Source organism: Chrysochloris asiatica, unplaced genomic scaffold (assembly GCF_000296735.1).
Source record: "Chrysochloris asiatica unplaced genomic scaffold, ChrAsi1.0 scaffold00136, whole genome shotgun sequence".
In the NCBI taxonomy this organism is placed as follows: domain Eukaryota; kingdom Metazoa; phylum Chordata; class Mammalia; order Afrosoricida; family Chrysochloridae; genus Chrysochloris; species Chrysochloris asiatica.
In genome coordinates this window covers 3,552,277-3,569,672 of record NW_006408654.1, presented here as the reverse complement: position 1 = coordinate 3,569,672, position 17,396 = coordinate 3,552,277, and the positions used below count along the sequence as shown (strand labels likewise).

At 36.2% G+C, this 17,396-nt stretch overlaps 1 protein-coding gene across 1 annotated transcript in view; it reads right to left on the bottom strand.

Annotated features, from left to right (window-relative positions):
• Positions 1-14,742: 14,742 nt before the first annotated feature.
• The window catches only part of U2SURP (U2 snRNP-associated SURP domain containing), a 69,357-nt gene continuing 66,703 nt past the window's right edge, over positions 14,743-17,396 (bottom strand). Inside the window, exons 27-28 of the mRNA XM_006869872.1 lie at positions 16,063-16,239; positions 14,743-14,881 (exon numbers count right to left, since the gene is read on the bottom strand). Of these exons, the coding sequence (XP_006869934.1) occupies positions 14,743-14,881; positions 16,063-16,239 (316 nt within the window). The remainder of the gene's footprint in view (positions 14,882-16,062; positions 16,240-17,396) is intronic.

Below are 17,396 nucleotides of genomic sequence, written 5' to 3'. Positions count from 1 at the left end.
GAGAATTTTACAAGACCAATGAATTACTGATTGCAAATACCTTTTTTCAACAAAATAAACAGCAACTATATAAGTGGGCTTCTCTAGGTAGAATATATAGTAATCAAATCAACTACATCTGTGGAAAAATACAATAGAGAATTTCAAAATTAGCTGTCAGAACAAGGCCAGTGGCTGACTGCAGAACAGATCATCAATTGTTCAGATGCAAGTTCAAGTTGAATATGAAGAAAATTAAAAGACCACAAGAGCCAAAATATGGCCTTGAACATATACCACATTAATTTACAAATCATGTCAAGAGTAAATGTGATGCACTGAACAATAATGACCAAAGACCAGATGAGTTGTGGGAAGGCGTTAAAGATATGCAGAAAGCAAAAGGTCATTAAAACAATAGGGAAGAAAAAGACCAAAACGGATGTCAGAAGACACTTTGAAACTTGCTTTAGAACTTAAAGACATCAAAGCAAAGAAAGAAATGAAGTAAAAGAGTTGATTTCAGATGGAAGCTCAAGAAGAAAATTATAATGAAATATAGAGCAAAGACTGGGAGTTAGAAAACCAAAAAAGAATGCTTTGGCATTTAAAAAGCTGAAAAAACTAAAGAAAAAAAATTCAAGCCCTAAATTACAATACTGAAGGATTTTATGGGTAAAATATTGAACAACGCAGGAAGCATCACACAGAGTCACTGTACCAAAAAGAATTGGTTGACATTCAACCATTTCAGGAGACAGCAAGAACCAATAGTATTGAAGGAAGAAGTCCAGACTGCATGAAAACATTGATGGAAAACAAGGCTCCAGTAATTGACAAAACACCAATTGAAATGTTTCAGTAGAAGGATGCAGCACTGGAGATGCTCACTCATCTCTGCCAAGAAATTTGGGAGACAGCTACCTAACAAACCTAATGGAAGAGATACAGGTAAGTGTCCATTCTAAAGAAAGGTGACCCCACAAAGCTCGGAAACTATCAAGCGATACCACTAATATCAAACGCATGGAAAATTTTGCTGAAGATAAATTTTAAAACTCTTGCTGCAGTACACTGACACAAAATTATCAGAAATTCAAGCTGGATTCAAAAGATGTGGAATTAGGGATATCAGTGCTGTTCATAGATGGATGTTGGCCACATTCAGAAAATACCAGATAGATGTTTGTTTTTATTGACTAAGCAAAGGCATATGGCTGTGTGGACCATAACAGATCATGGATAATATTGCGATGAATGGGAATTTCATAACAATTCATTGTGGTCATAAGGAACATGTACATAGACCATTCGAAGAGAACAAGGGGACACTGTATGGTTTTAAATCAGGAAAGGTGTATGTTAGGATTGTATTCTTTCACCATATTTATTTATTCTACATAATGAGCAAATAATCAGAGAATTAGATTATATAAAGAACCTGGCATCAGGATTGGAAGAAGACTCATTAACAACCTGCAATAAGCAGAGGACACAGCCTCTGTTTATTATTTTGTTTTTGTTTTTTTACTTTTTATTGCAAATTGAATGGTTTACAGACAAGACCATCAGTTTTAAATTCAAGTCATATACTTTGTTTTATCTCAATGATTACAACCTCCTCCATGCAACAATAGTTATGCCTCTTCCTACTTGTGGTTCCTTTCAAGCCCTTCTCAACTTTGTCCTTAGTTAAATGTTGATTTTGATTTTGAATGATTGACCATTCCATGGTGAGCATATCTTACTAGCGTTGTTGCCCCCCATCTTCCTGTAAATCTATCTGTTGTTTGGCTGAAAATTGGGCCACAAGGGTGAGTTCCTTTCCAGATGTGAGGGGGGTCGAGGAAAATATGGCCTTGGTGATAGAAATGATAGTCTGAAGGCCCTCCAGTTTCTTTCTGACCAGTAAATCCGGCCTTTTTTCCAAAAAAAAGAAAAATTGGAGTTTTGGTTCACATTTTCTCCTACTCAGACTGCAAAGTCATTTGAACTGCAAGGTCGGTGGTTCAAGCTCATCAACTGCTCCTAGGAAACCCTATACAGGGTCGCTATGGGTCGGAATTGACTCAACAGTACTGAACAACAACTATCATTGTGGATTCTTGGTGTGCCACTGTAGGAAGAGCACTGGACTGCGAACCACAGGGTTGGCAGTTCAAACCCACCAGCAGGATTTGTATGAGTCATTATCAGTTCGATGGCACTTCATAACAACTGTTACTGTAGAGTTGTCTATTTCCTTAATACTATTACAGTTTATGTATTTTGAGGATTTTTTGCTGGGAGCACTGGTATTTATTTATAGTTATGTCTTGTTCAATTGACCCTTTAATCATGAAATAATGTGCATCTTTGTCTCTGATGCTGGTTTTTGCCTCAGTCTTTTTTTATCAGAAATTATTATTACCACTCCTGCTCATTTGATTGCCATTAACTTAATATATTTTTCAATCTTTTAATTTTTAATCTGTCTTTGTGTGTAAGGTATGTCTCTTATAGACAGCACATTGAAGGACCCCTTTTTTCTTATCCATTCTGCTACTCTGTCTCTTGATTGGTGCAGTTAATCCATTGATGGTCAGTGCAATTACTGATAGGTATGAATTAACTGCAGTCATTTTGCTGTGTTTTCCTGTGTTCTGTTGGTTTCCTTTTTCTGTATATTTTCTGAGATTGAGTTCATTTTTTGTGTGTGCTTTTTCTTGTCTATTTCTTCATGGTTTTAATGTTTCCAAAATCTTCACAGATTTTCTTTTTCTTGATTTGATGTGAAGGTGTATTTTCTGTGTTGTTACTCTGTAATTTATTAATTTCTTCCCCATTTTAAAATAGTCTGAAGTTGGCCTGATTTATACAAATTCCTTTAATTTCGGTTTATCTGGAAATGTTCCAATTTCAATCATATTTGAGAGGCAGTTTTGCTGGGCATATGGTTTTGGGTTGGCAGGTTTTTTTCCTTCAGATTTTTGTATATGTCTCCCCATTGCCTTTTTTACCTGTATGGTTTCTGCTGAGAATTCAGAGTTTAATCTTACTGGCTTTCCTTTATAAGTAACATTTTGTTTTTCCTGAACTGCTTTCAGGATTCTTTGTCTTTGATTTTGGAAAGTTTGATTGTGTCTTGATTTTCTTCTGGGGTCTATCCTGTTTGGTGTTCACTCAGCTTCTTGAATGCTTATCTTCTCATCTTTCATGATGTTAGGGAAATTTTCTTCCAGCAACTGTTTGGCTGCCATTCCTGTGCTTTTGTTTCTTCCTTTTCTGGAATTCTGATCACACTAAGTTATTCTTCTACATGTTATCCCACATGACTCTTAAGCCCTTTTCAGAGGTTTTCATTCTTTTTTCTGGTTGTACTTCCAGCTTACTAGTATTGAGAGATTTATATTCAAGCTCACTAATTCTGGCTCCCATTGATTCAGATCTACTATTTTACCCTTTCGATGTATTGTCCATTTCTGATATCTTAGTAGTCATCTTCTGGATTTGTTTGCAGTTTTGATATTGTCTCCAATCCTTAATCTACTGTGTTTGATTGCTCCTGCAGTGCATTTCTGAATTCTTGTTTTCCTAGTCTTCTCTGTCAATCATTTGGTGGTGGGGGTTATGTGCCGTGGAGTCAGTTCCAACTCATAGCGACCCTGTACAGGGTTTCCGAGGCTGTAAACCTTTATGGGAGCAGAAAGCCTCATCTTTCTCCCGCGGAAGAGCTGGTAGTTTCGAACTGCTGACCTTGAGGTTTGCAACCCGATTCGTAACCACTACGCTACCAGAGCTCCTTGTCAATCATTTGGAGGTACCTAAATATTCTCCTAAAGGAGCTCTGGTAGCATAGTGGTTACAAATCAGGCTGCGAACCTTAATGTCAGCAGTTCAAAACTACCAGCTGTTCCGCGGGAGAAAGATGAGGCTTTCTGCTCCCGTAAAGATTTACAGCCTCGAAAACCCTGTACAGGGTCGCTATGAGTCGGAAACCGACTACACGGCACGTAACAACAACAAATATTCTCCTGAATTATTTTTCAAGTAGTTTCAATGCCCTTTTTTCCTCAAAAACATTTTCTAGCGCTATCCCTTGATCATTTGTTTCAGTTACTCTGTCTTGTTTCTGTGTAGGAACAGAAATTGTTTGCTGCTTTTGAGACATTATGATGGTGTTGTATTTGTATTAACTTGATGAATGTATGTTGCTGCATTCTTAGGCACTCACCAACTGCATCCTGGTGGTTGTGATCAGATGAGTTTGTGTCTCACTGTTAGTGCAATTCATTTCAGGGTGGATTTAACGGATGTTGGCTACTGTCATTGATCCAGTAGTGTATAGCAGCTGGTATTGGTTCTTGCCCTATTGGTAGAGCTGTAGTGGGTATAGCTGTGGCAGAGCTGTATGGCCTGTTGCTGTCTCCTGTAGGGTAAGGCAAGAAGAGAAAACGCACACACACGAGAGAGAAAGGAAACCAACAAACCAACCAGCAAACAGTGAAAAAAAAACGAACTGGCAACGGTTTTCTCTCCACCAATAAGGAGTATGCCTCTGTGCCACCTACTGGCCTCTTGTAGTTACATTCGCCCAAGAAAATTCAAGATGGCCATGCTGCAACCCAACAGGCCTGCACAGATCATCCTTCCTGTTTTGTTTTTTCGTCTCTACCCTGCTTTTGTTCAGCGGCTTCTAGTGAGAGCTAATCCAGGGCTGGCCAGGGGCGACTGCAACTTTGGAGCAGGGCCCAGTTGGGCAAGGTTATTGCAGCTAGCTCCTCCCACTACAAATGGGGCTCACAACCTCAGCACTTACCTCTATGGCTCTGGCCACCTGGAAAACAAGAACTTTCCCCTGGGTTTTACACCGGTGAAGACAGGCCTTGACTATGGTTATCAGGGGACAGTTGTTAAGTGCTGTCAAGTCGATTCCAACCCATAGCGAATCTGTATAGGGTTTCCAAGGAGCAGCTGGTGAGCTTGAACAACCGACCTTGCAGTTCAAACGACTTTGCAGTCTGACACATTTGCCCACAGCACCACACCAGGACTCCCAGGAAGAGTAGGGAACAAGAAAAAAACTGCACCTTTGTCTCTGTGAGCCACAGGTAGGTTTCTGCAACTTGAATGTTTTCTTGTCTCTGGAGCCACTCACAAATGCTCAAGATACCTGCAATTAAGTCGGGTCGGCCACCACAGATCAGCAGTCACATTTTTTTTTTTTTTTTTTTTTTTTTTGCTGTCTGCTCAGCTTTCTCTCCTAGTAAGGTTTCAATCCACTTCTCTATCCGTTCATCTGAAGCTCAGAGTTCTAGGACTATCATCTGCATCTCTCATTGGATTTTCTGCATCTCTGTTGAGGGTATAAACAGCATTTCTGCCTAGTCTGTCTTCTTTCCCTGCCTCCCCTTGATGCACTTTCTGAGGAAGATGCAATGTGAAAAATATAAAACAATAATCCTCACAACTGGACAAATAGAACTCATAATAAAAGGAGAAAAGGCTAAAGTTGTCAAGGATTTCATTTGACTTGGATTCGGTTTGTAGAAGCAGCAGTCAAGAAATCAAATGACATACCGCAATAGGTAAGTTGGCTTCAAAAGGCCTCTTTGGTGTTAATGATGTCACTTTGAGGATTGCTCATAGTCTTGGTATTTACAATTGCCTCATGTGCCTGTAAGTGAAGTCCTGGTGTGACACTACAAGGTAAGCACTGGTTGGTGGTTCAAACCCACTAGCTACTCCTTGGGAACCCTATACAGGGTTGCTATGAGTTGGATGACTCAACGACACTTAACAGTGTACATGTGAAAGCTGGGCAATGAACATAGAAGACTGAAAAATTAAGGTGTTGGCAAATATTAAACATGCCATGGGCTGCCAGGAAAAGGTACAGCCAAAATACTCCTTATAAACACAGAGGGCAAGATTTTGTCTCACATAGTTTGGACAAATTACCAAGAAAGGCTAATCCCTGGAGAAGGACATCATGCTGAATAAAAGAGGGTCACTGTAAAAGATGACCCTCAATGACATGGATCGGCACCCGTGGCTTCAACAATGGGCTGAAACAAGGATTGTGAGGGTAATGCAGATCCGGGTTGTGCTTCATTGTCATGCATGGGGTCAACTTCTAACAATGGCACATGATAATCATCTCAATTCTTCACTAAGTACAACAGTTATCAGTGCCATGATTTGTAGTCGTGAGTATTCTAAAATATGTTGAAATTTGCTAATTGAAAGCTTCAATTTATCCTAAATGTTATTATAAGTTCTGATATAAACAGAATATGCAGAATAATTATTTTGGTATCAAACACTTCCCTAGTTCTCCATTATTTTACTGGTGATGGTTTTAATACAAAATTTAGTTGCTAGGTTATATTACAAAATCTATGCAAATTCAATCTTTCAGATTTTGAAATTTCATGTCAGTAATGAGAACAAAATGATTCCTTGTTGTAAGGTTTTCTCTAATATATGCCTGCTATATATATCTTGAATTAAGAATGCTTTCATGGCAACCAATTGAGAACTAAACAACTAATTTTTGGTGTAGCTGTCTCAAGAAGTATTTGATGAGTGGTATTTCTGCTTTGTGGCAGTTGGGCAAGTTACAGATATTTCTAGGAAAAAAAACCCACATTCTTAGAATAAGTAGTAGTTCAGTACAGGCGTCCTAGTGTGGCACTGTGAGTTAATGTGCTGGACTGCAAGGTCTGTCTGAACCGCAAAGGTCAGTGGTTCAAGATCACCAGCTGCTCCTCAGAAACCCTATATAGGATAGCTATGAGTCAGAACCAACTTGACAGTACTTAACAACAGTTCAGGGTAAGTATCCTATGCACTATGTCATCTTGAAACTTACAATATTTAAATGCACCTTAGCTAAATGTTATTGCAACTGGGATGTACAAAAGATAAAATATGTAGAGCATCCTTTATACCTTGCTACATATATCATGAGGGAGACATTAGAGTTGCCGGTTTAGTTTCCCAGAAATAATCAAATAATTTGACAGAATCTTTATTAAAAAGTTGTTGTCAAGTGTCCAAGGAGCGGCTGATGTGTCTGACCCATCAACCCGGTAACTCAAACTGACTTTGCTTTCCAGTGCTTATCCCACACCAGGGCTCCATTATTTAAAAGTTGGAAGAGCCCAAAGCCATCTGACAAGCATTCTCCTAAATGCTCTTAATAACTGCTCACACCCAATAACTACAATGTAATAAAACAAAATATGCTGAAACAAGAAAAATTGTCTAATATCACACATGTAAATTGAATATTTAGCTAAGCACTTACTCTTTTCAATTTTAATGTTTCAGCTATATGGAGAGCCAAACAGTGTTTTTAATCAAAAGTTTTGCTCTTCTAAATTCATGTTTGTGCAGTTGTGAGAACTCCAAAGAGCTTTACAAATGTCCTGAGGACATTTCTACAAAGTCATTATTTCTGAGAAGAATTTAAAGTGTAATTTCCTTTTCAAATTCTACATCATTTCAGCTCTCTACATTAAAGTACATGACTGTAGTTTTAGGGGACATTTCTTACTGCTGCATAATCTGAAAATACAAACTGTAACTTGCAAAATACCCAAATCTAAGTACACTCACACAAGAGGCACTCACTCATCTCTGCCAAGAAATTTGGAAGACAACTATCTGGCCGACTGATTGGAAGAGATCCAGATTTGTGCCCATTCCAAAGAGAGGTGACCCAACAGAATGCGGAAATCATCGGACAATCTCTTTGATACCTCAAGCGAGTAAAGTTTTGAAGGTAATACAGAAACGGCTACAATCATACATTGACAGAGAACTTCCAGAGGTTCAAGCTGGATTCAGAAGAGGCCGTGGAATGAGAGATATCATTGCTGATGTCCGGTGGATCTTGGCTGAAAGCAGAGAATATCAGAAAGATGTTTACCTATGCTTTGTTGACTACGCAAAGGCTTTCGATTGTGTGGATCATGACAAGCTGTGGACAACATTGATAAGTATGAGTATTCCAGAACACTTAATTGTACTTCTGAGGAATCTGTACCTGGACCAAGAAGCAGTTGTTCAAACAGAGCATGGGAACACTGAATGTTTTAAAATTGGGAAAGGTGTGCGACAAGGTTGTGTTCTTTCACCATACTTATTCAACCTGTATGGTGAGCAAATAATACGAGAAGCAGGGATCTATGAAGAAAAACGTGGCATCAGGATTGGAGGAAGACTCATTAACAACCTGCAATATACAAATGATACAACCTTGCTTGCTGAAAGTGAAGAGGACTTGAAACATTTACTGATGAAGATCAAAGAGCACAGCCTTCGGTATGGGTTGCATCTCAGTCAAGAAAACAAAAATCCTCACCACTGGACCAATAAACAACATTCTTATCAACGGAAAAAGATTGAAGTTGTCAAGGACTTCATTCTTCTTGGATCAATTATCAACACTCATGGAAGCAGTAGTCAAGAGATCAGACGACATATTGCATTGGGCAAATCTGATGCACAGGAATTTTTTAAAGTGTTGAAGAGCAGAGATGTCAGCTTGAGGACTAAGGTGCGCCTGACCGAAGCCATGGTATTTTCAATAACCTCATATGGATGTAAAAGCTGGACAGTGAATAAGGAAGAACGTAGAAAAATTGATGCCTTTGAGTTGTGGTGTTGGAGAAGAATACTGAAAGTGTCATGGACTGCCAAAAGAACCAATAGATGTGTTTTGGAAGAAGTGCAGCCAGAGTGCTCCTTGGAGGCCAGGATGGCTAAGCTTTGTCTCTCATACTTTGGACATATTGTCAGGAGGGAACAGTTGCTGGAGAAGGATGTCATGCTGGGTAAGATGGAGGGTCAGAGAAAAAGAGGAAGACCCCCAACGAGATGGATCAGCCAGGTGGCATCATTGATGGCGTCAAGTGTGGCAGCGGTAGTGAGGTTGGCCCAGGATCGGACATTGTTTCGTTCTGCTGTGCATGGGGTTGCTATGAGTAGGTTCTGACTCGATGGCACCTGACAACAATTACACTCAAATTACTAACCATCTTTTTAGTCTTCTCTTGGGATACTGTTTTTTTGAAAATTGCATGTTGCTGCTCAACTCTGGTAATCTGTATAGAATTTAACTTTGACCCTAGACACAGAAGTCAGTGTTTAATCATCTCTCACACTATTCGCACACAGACTCTGTCAGCTGTTTAACATTTAGATTTTCTTTTATGGGCTACCTTTTAGGAACTGTGGTTAGTGAAATCTACAAAAAGATGACAACTAATGAAAAGCCTTACAAAAAAAAATCTTAATATAAACATTTTTCTCAAAGGAGATTAAAAGAAAGCTAGTCTCCTGAAGAGCAGCTGGTGGGTTCCAACCAGATCTAGTAGTTTGCAGTTCAGTGCTTATTGTATGGATAGCAGATATTAAAATTGTGCAACGAATATGCTAATTTACCTCCAAGTGTAAGTTTGTAACAACCTGTTAAACTAAATACATATCAAGTATTCAAATCTAACGTTTGAATTGAAGGTCCTGGTACTATGGAAGTGTTATGTTACTCTATTCTGGTTATAAGATGGTCTCATCACCAGTTATCAAGGATGTGGAATACATGTTTAATGTTAAGCACTACAGTACAACAACTATGTTAATAATTTACATGTGATGTTATCCTTACATTGACTATAAAAACTAAAACCAAATCTAGGATCAAGTAGATTCCAAGTTACTGTCACCATAGGGTTTCTGAGACTGTAAATGTTCACAAGAGCCAGCAGCTTCCTGGTGGATTAGAACTGCGGACCTTATGGTTATCAGTCCAATGTTTATGCTACAGCACCAGTAGGCCTCCTTCACAAGTATGCAACACTATATTATCTTCATTTCATAGGAGAGAAAAATAAGGGTTCTGAGAGATCACACACATCTACTCTAATAAGAGAAGCTGGAATTCAAATCCAAACATTTACGCCAAAGCCCGTTGCACGTATTTTCTCTTAACACTATGCCTTTCTACATTTCGTTTAAAAATAGAAGTTCCTAAAAGTTCCTTATATTAAAATTGTTTGTTGCTGTTTTCTAATAATGAAAAAACAATTTAAAAAATAAATAAATAAAAGTCCCGTCCCAACCGCATTCTTTTATAGTGTGCAAAGTATTTCATCCATACATGGAGATAATTACATGACAAATTTTTAGTTTTCTTCGTGTCAGGCAATAAAGAAAAAATAAAATTAGTATGGTCGTTACAATATTAATACAATTTGAAAATCTCATAGCTTTCTCTGCTTTTTTTGTGCCCATGCTATGAGAGTGTTCATCCACATCAGACACACCTGCTGGAGAACACACAGCACAGTAAATAGTAAAGATGGTAAAGGATTTTAATGAGATGGTAGTTAGATGGCACACATACCTGGTATTAATGTTATGCTTCTTTAGAAGTTTTATATAGAACAGAAAATAATACCATACCATTTAAGAAAATCCTTTAAAAATTCTATAGGGAAATACAGATGCTTCAAAGAAAAAGTGGGTTTTTAAAAAAGAACTAATGAATTACATGCTTGACATTCTCCTCAAAACAAAATGGGGTTGCTGGGGGGAACTAATGAGGAAATTAAATTTTCTAATTAAAAGAATGATCTACCATGAACATATCTGGTGGTAGGCTAAACATCGACACCATGAAACCTTAGTAACGTCTTAGCTTCAACTGATAAATGTGGTGTATCACTTACTTGGATTGCAAGACACTTGCCAATGTTCAGACATGGTTTACTGGGCTTACATTACATTTTTATATGGAGAAAATTACATGAGCAGTCTTAAGTTTGCTATGAAACCAACTTATTTTTATTAAAGTAATTAAGAATCAAAAAACAATATAAGGGAAATTCCACAACCTTAGTTTGCAACTATATAATCTTTATGTAGAAAAACTATAAAGTGACAGTTTGATCTAGAAAGCGGCTCCACAATAAACTTAACCCTTACATCAAAAGTAACCAAGTTATGGAATCCATTCACCTGAAAGAAATTGTCTTGCTGTAGAATATTTCAGCTGAGTTGAATTCAACTACATTATTCTCATTTCTGAAAAATTGTCTTTCCTGATATCTCAGAGATACAATGTACAAGAGACTGTTAAAGGAAAATGATAAAAAATAGTACTCCAAGCACAAGTACACATGAAAATGAACTAGGGCATTTAATCTGTATATCTACAAAACTATATAAATAACCAATTATACATATAATCCATTTACATTGAAGCTCCATGAGGTGATATTGAATACAAACACTGAATCATTGAATTTTCAACAATGGAATATGGCTCATTCTGAACAGTAGCACATTACCACCTTTCAGTCTACCATCACGACACTTTCCCTGGGATTTGAATTTGTGTATGATCTAAGATGTGGGAAGCTGAAAACAAAAATAAAGAAAAAAGCATAATGAAACAGACACCCCCTAAAATCTATTCTAACACATGCATGTGAAATATGAAGAGAACAAAGACTTTGGAAATGTGAATTTTTACAAACAATCACATGTTCCTTTAAACTCAACTACTGTGCTGAGTTTTCTGAAATTGGCTTTTACATTAAAATGGAATTGAATAGTAAAACAAAAAACATTTATTTCTCAAATGTGTTAAAGGGACATTCCTGACAGTGGTTATTATTTATTTTTAAAAGCAAGTTTCTCTTAAATCAAACTGTGTGTTCATCAAAATAGGTTGTCATTAACTATCACTGATAAGTAATTTTTCAGAATGTACGGAGGCGAATGTGTAGAGAATATTTTAAGAAACCTAAACTTAATCTTGACAGGATTTTCATACAAAACAAATACTCTCTACTACTCTAGAATCTTACTTTTGGGAAAAAAATAGAGAAGCCATACCAAGTATTTCCTCTCACATTAGACTTTTAAATTAGGATAAAAAGTTTAAGGAAAGTCCATGGAAATGATCTGCAATGAAGAAACATTAAGTCAGTGTACAGCAATTTCTGTAAACTAGCAGAAAAGCCAAGAACATTCTGAGCCAAGTTAAAAGCATTCTTCTGGGTCAGGTTTTTTTTTTCTTAAATAGTTCTTTGATCTCTTAAACTTCTTAACATGCTACAGATCAGAAATCCCTTCACTGACTAGCAGAGAAAGGAAATGCAATGCCAAAGGAAAAAGATCCACCTCTTCAATTATAGGACTCTCTTTGGTGAGAAACAGTCTACCATTTACTAGTTTTTTTCTCTTATCTGCAGCTTGGAGAAGAGTTTAAGAGTGGCATTAATGTTAGGTTAGAGGGGAAAGAGTCTAAAAGAAAAAAACAAGAGGAATTCTTCCTCTTTCTTGTAGCTGTGACAGCAGCTACAAGAATAGCTGCTATAACAGAGTTGAAACATGGTACACTTTTGTAACTACAAGGTTATGCCTAGGAACCTACTGAGATTTTTACTATGTTACTTAAGAGTATTCTTTATATTGGAAACAGTTGAATATGGTATTATCATAAAAATAAGTTAGAATATGAGTCAGAATCAACACCACAGCAACTCCCCATCCCACCCCCACATGCCTGCAATTCACCAATTTTTGATCCCATTAAATTTGCACTGAATCCATGGGGAAATTAGCAGATTTACTCTAGATATTTTAGCTTAAAGCTAAATTGGAAATAACCTATTTACCAATACCATTAGCAATTCAAGAAAAACTGAACAGAATCTAATACATACATTAATAGACTTCACAGAAAACATTCTATCAGACTTATGCAATATTCCTTACCACAAATGGAAGATAGTCTTACCCACTATTAGATAAACTGTGATAGATGTATCTGGAGCCAGATAAAGACAAGTTCTAAATTCCATTGTAGCATGAAAAATATTACAAATAAGCACCCAAAACTGACCTAAGATTTTCTACCACTCCTCTAGGATACTTTTTAAGGGAGAGAAATAAGCATTCCTTTAAACTTGACTGGCAAAATCATTACTTGACCAATTATTTCTAAGTCCATATCAGACACCATTGAATGCCAAAACCACCAGCAACTCTATTGCTATTTTTGCAAGGAAAGGTAGATTATACAAAATTTCATTCTCCATGCAATGAACTGGAGAGAATATGTTGCTTTATAAATGGCTATATTTAAATGTTTTTAAAATTCAGCACCAAATGTTTAATTATTCTGAGCAGTTTTCAGGAATTAACATTTCATAACAAAATGGAAAACAATAAGTGAATGATTACGATATAATTATTCAAGCAATGTTTGCATGTTAAGAACCATTAAACCAATCAACGCTATTGTAGATTTGCCCAAATTGGAAGTAGCAAGATCAGTTTTTAATACAGGAGTGGCTCAGCTAATAGAGATAAGTCATGGGTACAGTATTTCTTAATCTTGACTAGGCAAGATTAACGAATCCAAATTTAAAATATCTTTTAAAAAAGAAATCAACCTAAATCAAAACAATCCATCATTAAAAAAGTTTTCTATATTCCATGAGGGAGAGATAATTTTAATGAAAATTAAAAAGAAAATTCACAAATAGTAGTGTCAGTTCAAGTCTACAGAACCCTTTATTCCAAGAAAATTATAGCCAACAGTACACAAGTTTTATTTCTTATACCATAATCTTATTTCTACTACATAATGAATTTCAACTACGAATATAGTTGAAGTCAACTTTTCGCACCTTGAAATGACACACCACTAGATGTTCAATTTCCTGAAAATCATTTTACTTTTTAAATTTTATTTAAAACTATATCTAAACCAAATTATTTAAAAACACAAAGGTGTTTTAAACAGAAACTTGTAGAAATATTATAATGCCAGTATTTGAAAGATAAGGAGGACTATAAAGAGGTTACTATCATACAAAAAACTCTATGCCCAAATCTTGCTAGAAAATTTCTTTATAAATAATGTCTTTCATGATAGAAGAAAAAACCAAAATATTTCCTAAAAATAAGTAGTTGCTCAGAACATGGGTGGGGTGTTTTGAAATAATACTACCTCTTTATAAAAAGAAAAAATGTTTTTGCCAGGCATTCCATTAACAAAGCACCATGCCATATCCATCTATCTTTTGCTTATGGGTACTAGTATTATCCAAGTAAGAGTACCTACCTAGAGATTGGTTGGCAAACCTATCAGGAGTCGCAGGTTCCTAATTTTGAAAGTTTTCTTAGTAAATATAAAATTTTAGCTACTTGAACACTGGAGCTTATAAAGTGCATTATGTAAAAGAAACACAACAGTAGTGCTCACTTAGAACTTTTAGGAACTTGCTGTCACCAGTGGGGCAAAAAAACAACATTATAGTTTTCTGTTCAGATTTTATTTGAAATCTAATTCCAATTTTCAAAGCTACAAAAGGGGAAGGAGAAAGGGGGAGACATCTGTATTATTTCTGCTAAGTCACAACATCCTAAAACAGAATACTACTACTGCCAACAGATCCATTATACACATTTCAGATGAAATTCATTAACACAGTAAAAATTTTATCTTGAGAAACAGCCACAACGAAAGTAATTTGTACAATATAAAACAATGACAATTCTACAGATGCAGTTACTCATGAGTTTACACATGCATTCGCAAACAAACAAACAAACAAACAAAAAAAAACCCAGGAATGCTCTTTCATTTAAATTTTTTTTGTGTTTTGCTTTGTTTTTGTTAAAAACCAACTGTTCAGACACAAACAAAATCGCATTTCCAATAAGTGACAGCATCTTAAAAATTGTGAATGCTATATGTCAGTGTTTGTTTTTCTTTGACTTTTTATGAGACCTGTGTGGAGATCGGGACTGGGATCTGGACTTCTTCCCTGATTTTTTAGGGGACCTAGACCGTGATCGCCTAGATCTTTTAGGTGTCCTTGAACCAGATGGTGACCTGAGAAAACAAACAAATAAAAACCATTTACCAAAGCATTCACAGGATCAAACTGATTAGCCTTCAACTATCTAAAATGATCTTTAATAGAGTACAATAAAAGTCACTGAAACAAACAAGAATGTACAGTTCTCAAATTTATGTTCTGCCTACTGTACATACACACAGGCACGCACACGCGCACACACACACAGGATTTATTTTGTACTTACTATGCACTGCACATCAGTGATTAGTAGAGCACTTGTTTAAAAGGACAGATTTCTGAGCCTTACCACTGATCTACTGAATTTTAATCTCTAGATGTAGGAACTGGGATTTGCAATTTGAACAAACTCCCAGGTGATTAACACTCCAAGTCTTAACCTCTAATCTACAAGATAAAGTTCAACACTGGCATCTAAGATCATTCACAAAATTTTTTTAAAAACATAATAGATTGCAGTCTATCATCTTGAGAGTAAAACGGTTAACATTCAAGGGCATTATTTAAGACAGCGTATTTTTTAAGTGCTGTTCATAGATTACCCCCTTCAAAAAATATATGTAAATTAACATATGAACAGCAAGTGCCATTTAGAAAAGGAGAAAAGTTATCTATTTTATAAAGCTGCTATAAAAACAGCTATAATAATAAAGTTTCAGCATATAAAGTAATTTTAACATTCAGGAAAATTCCTATTTAACACCAGACAAATAAAACATTTCTGAACCGCTTTTCTGGAACTACAAGGAAAAAGTATATAAAATACTATGTTACATACTGAAGAGATGGTATTTATGGTATTTACTTCCACAAATCTCTGCCCATGAACTTGCTAACAAGATTGCTGTGGAAAAAAAATGTATTTTTCTTTCAGTTTTAGAACAAAGAATATTCTATGGAAACTAAAGAACAGAATGAAAAGTAAAGCAGCTACCCCTGTTCCATAGGAAATACTGGGTATGATGCTTAAATTCTTGGCTGGTCTTTTTACTTCCTGTTGGAAGCCTTGTTGTGCTTAGTCATGACAGTCAGGGGAGAGGGGGATGCATAACAGAGAGGGATAGTATCAAAGGAATGTAAATCTCTGGTTTTCTAAAATTGATTAAAAAGTGGCAGCCAACCATATTATTTTCAAAGTTCGTAGAATGACAAGGAAACTGGCGTTTGAAATATTACAAAACTGACATGCATTTACCTTTTGGCCTTTTTGCTAACATCTCTAGGAGAATCTTTGTGAGATGACCTGGACCGTGAGCTTTCTTTATGAGATCTTTCAGAACGCTCTGATCGCTCCGATTTTGGTGATGGTGACTTCACTCGTCTACCACTGTTACTGCGAGACGGGCTGGGGGATGTACTGTGGCGCCTTTTCCTAGGGAATAAAGCCCCCCGCCCCAACATTCCATAAGTAAACTAAAGGATCAGGGATTAATTTTTTTTCCCTACTAAATTAGCTATTAATTCCTACCAATGTAACTATTTTACTAATTTATTAATGCTATTTTCCAGTTACGTTCAAAGCTTTTTATAACAAGTACAAACAAGTCTTGTAGATTGAACACCTGAATTCAACTACAGTGGATTTTCTTTTGTTCTAAAAGACATGACTGGGATAAATGACAAAATTCTACTGAGGTCTCTGAGGGCCTTCAAAAAGTTTGTGGAAAATGGAATTAAAAGATAATAGATTTTTTTCCCACAAACTTTTGGAAACCGCCTTGTACTGTAATAACTTCTTGGTTTTGATTCTTTAATTGTGGTTATGAAGGAGAATTTATTTTTGGAAATACCAAATGAAGTTATTTCCAGGTAAAGTTAATCAAGTAGCTCAGAGAGAAGTCGAGAAAAAGGAAGGGGAAGGAGAAAATAAAGATTAGATTAATTTTCACATTTGGGAAATCTGGGTAGAGTATCTAGGAATTTTTTGTACTACCCTTGCAACTTTTCTGTGAACCTTAAGTTATGTCAAAATCAAAATTGGATGAAAGAAAAAAAAAAGTGACAGGTATATTATTAACCAATTAATTGTGACTACATCAGAATATTTTAAATTTGCAATGACTTGGTTTTTGTTAGGTTTAAATAAAGCAATTTCTTTTCTAAATCAGATTTGGAAACTGTGAAAGAAATAAAAAACTGGAAGAGAAACACTTCTGGAAAGAATAAATAGTTAGAAAAATGAGAAGTAAGTTCCTATTGTCTATATCCCATTCATGACAAGATTTAGAGAGAACTAAACTCATAGGTAGCAAGAAGAAATACTGATACTGGAGGCAACAAGAAGGTCTAGCAAGTCGGTTTGTTATTTAAGTCTGAAGTTTGTTACTCAATACTGTAACTGAAGTCTTACACTGAACTAACCTAAGTGCAACTTCAACTATATAAAGGGATGATGCCCCAGTTTAATTAAGCCAAGTGCCAACTAAGTGCCCCATTTATATGCTAAATCTGCCTCCTAGAGTCAGGAACCAAACATATATTCATGTTGTTGTTGTTAGGTGCCATTGAGTCAGTACAGACTAATAGTGA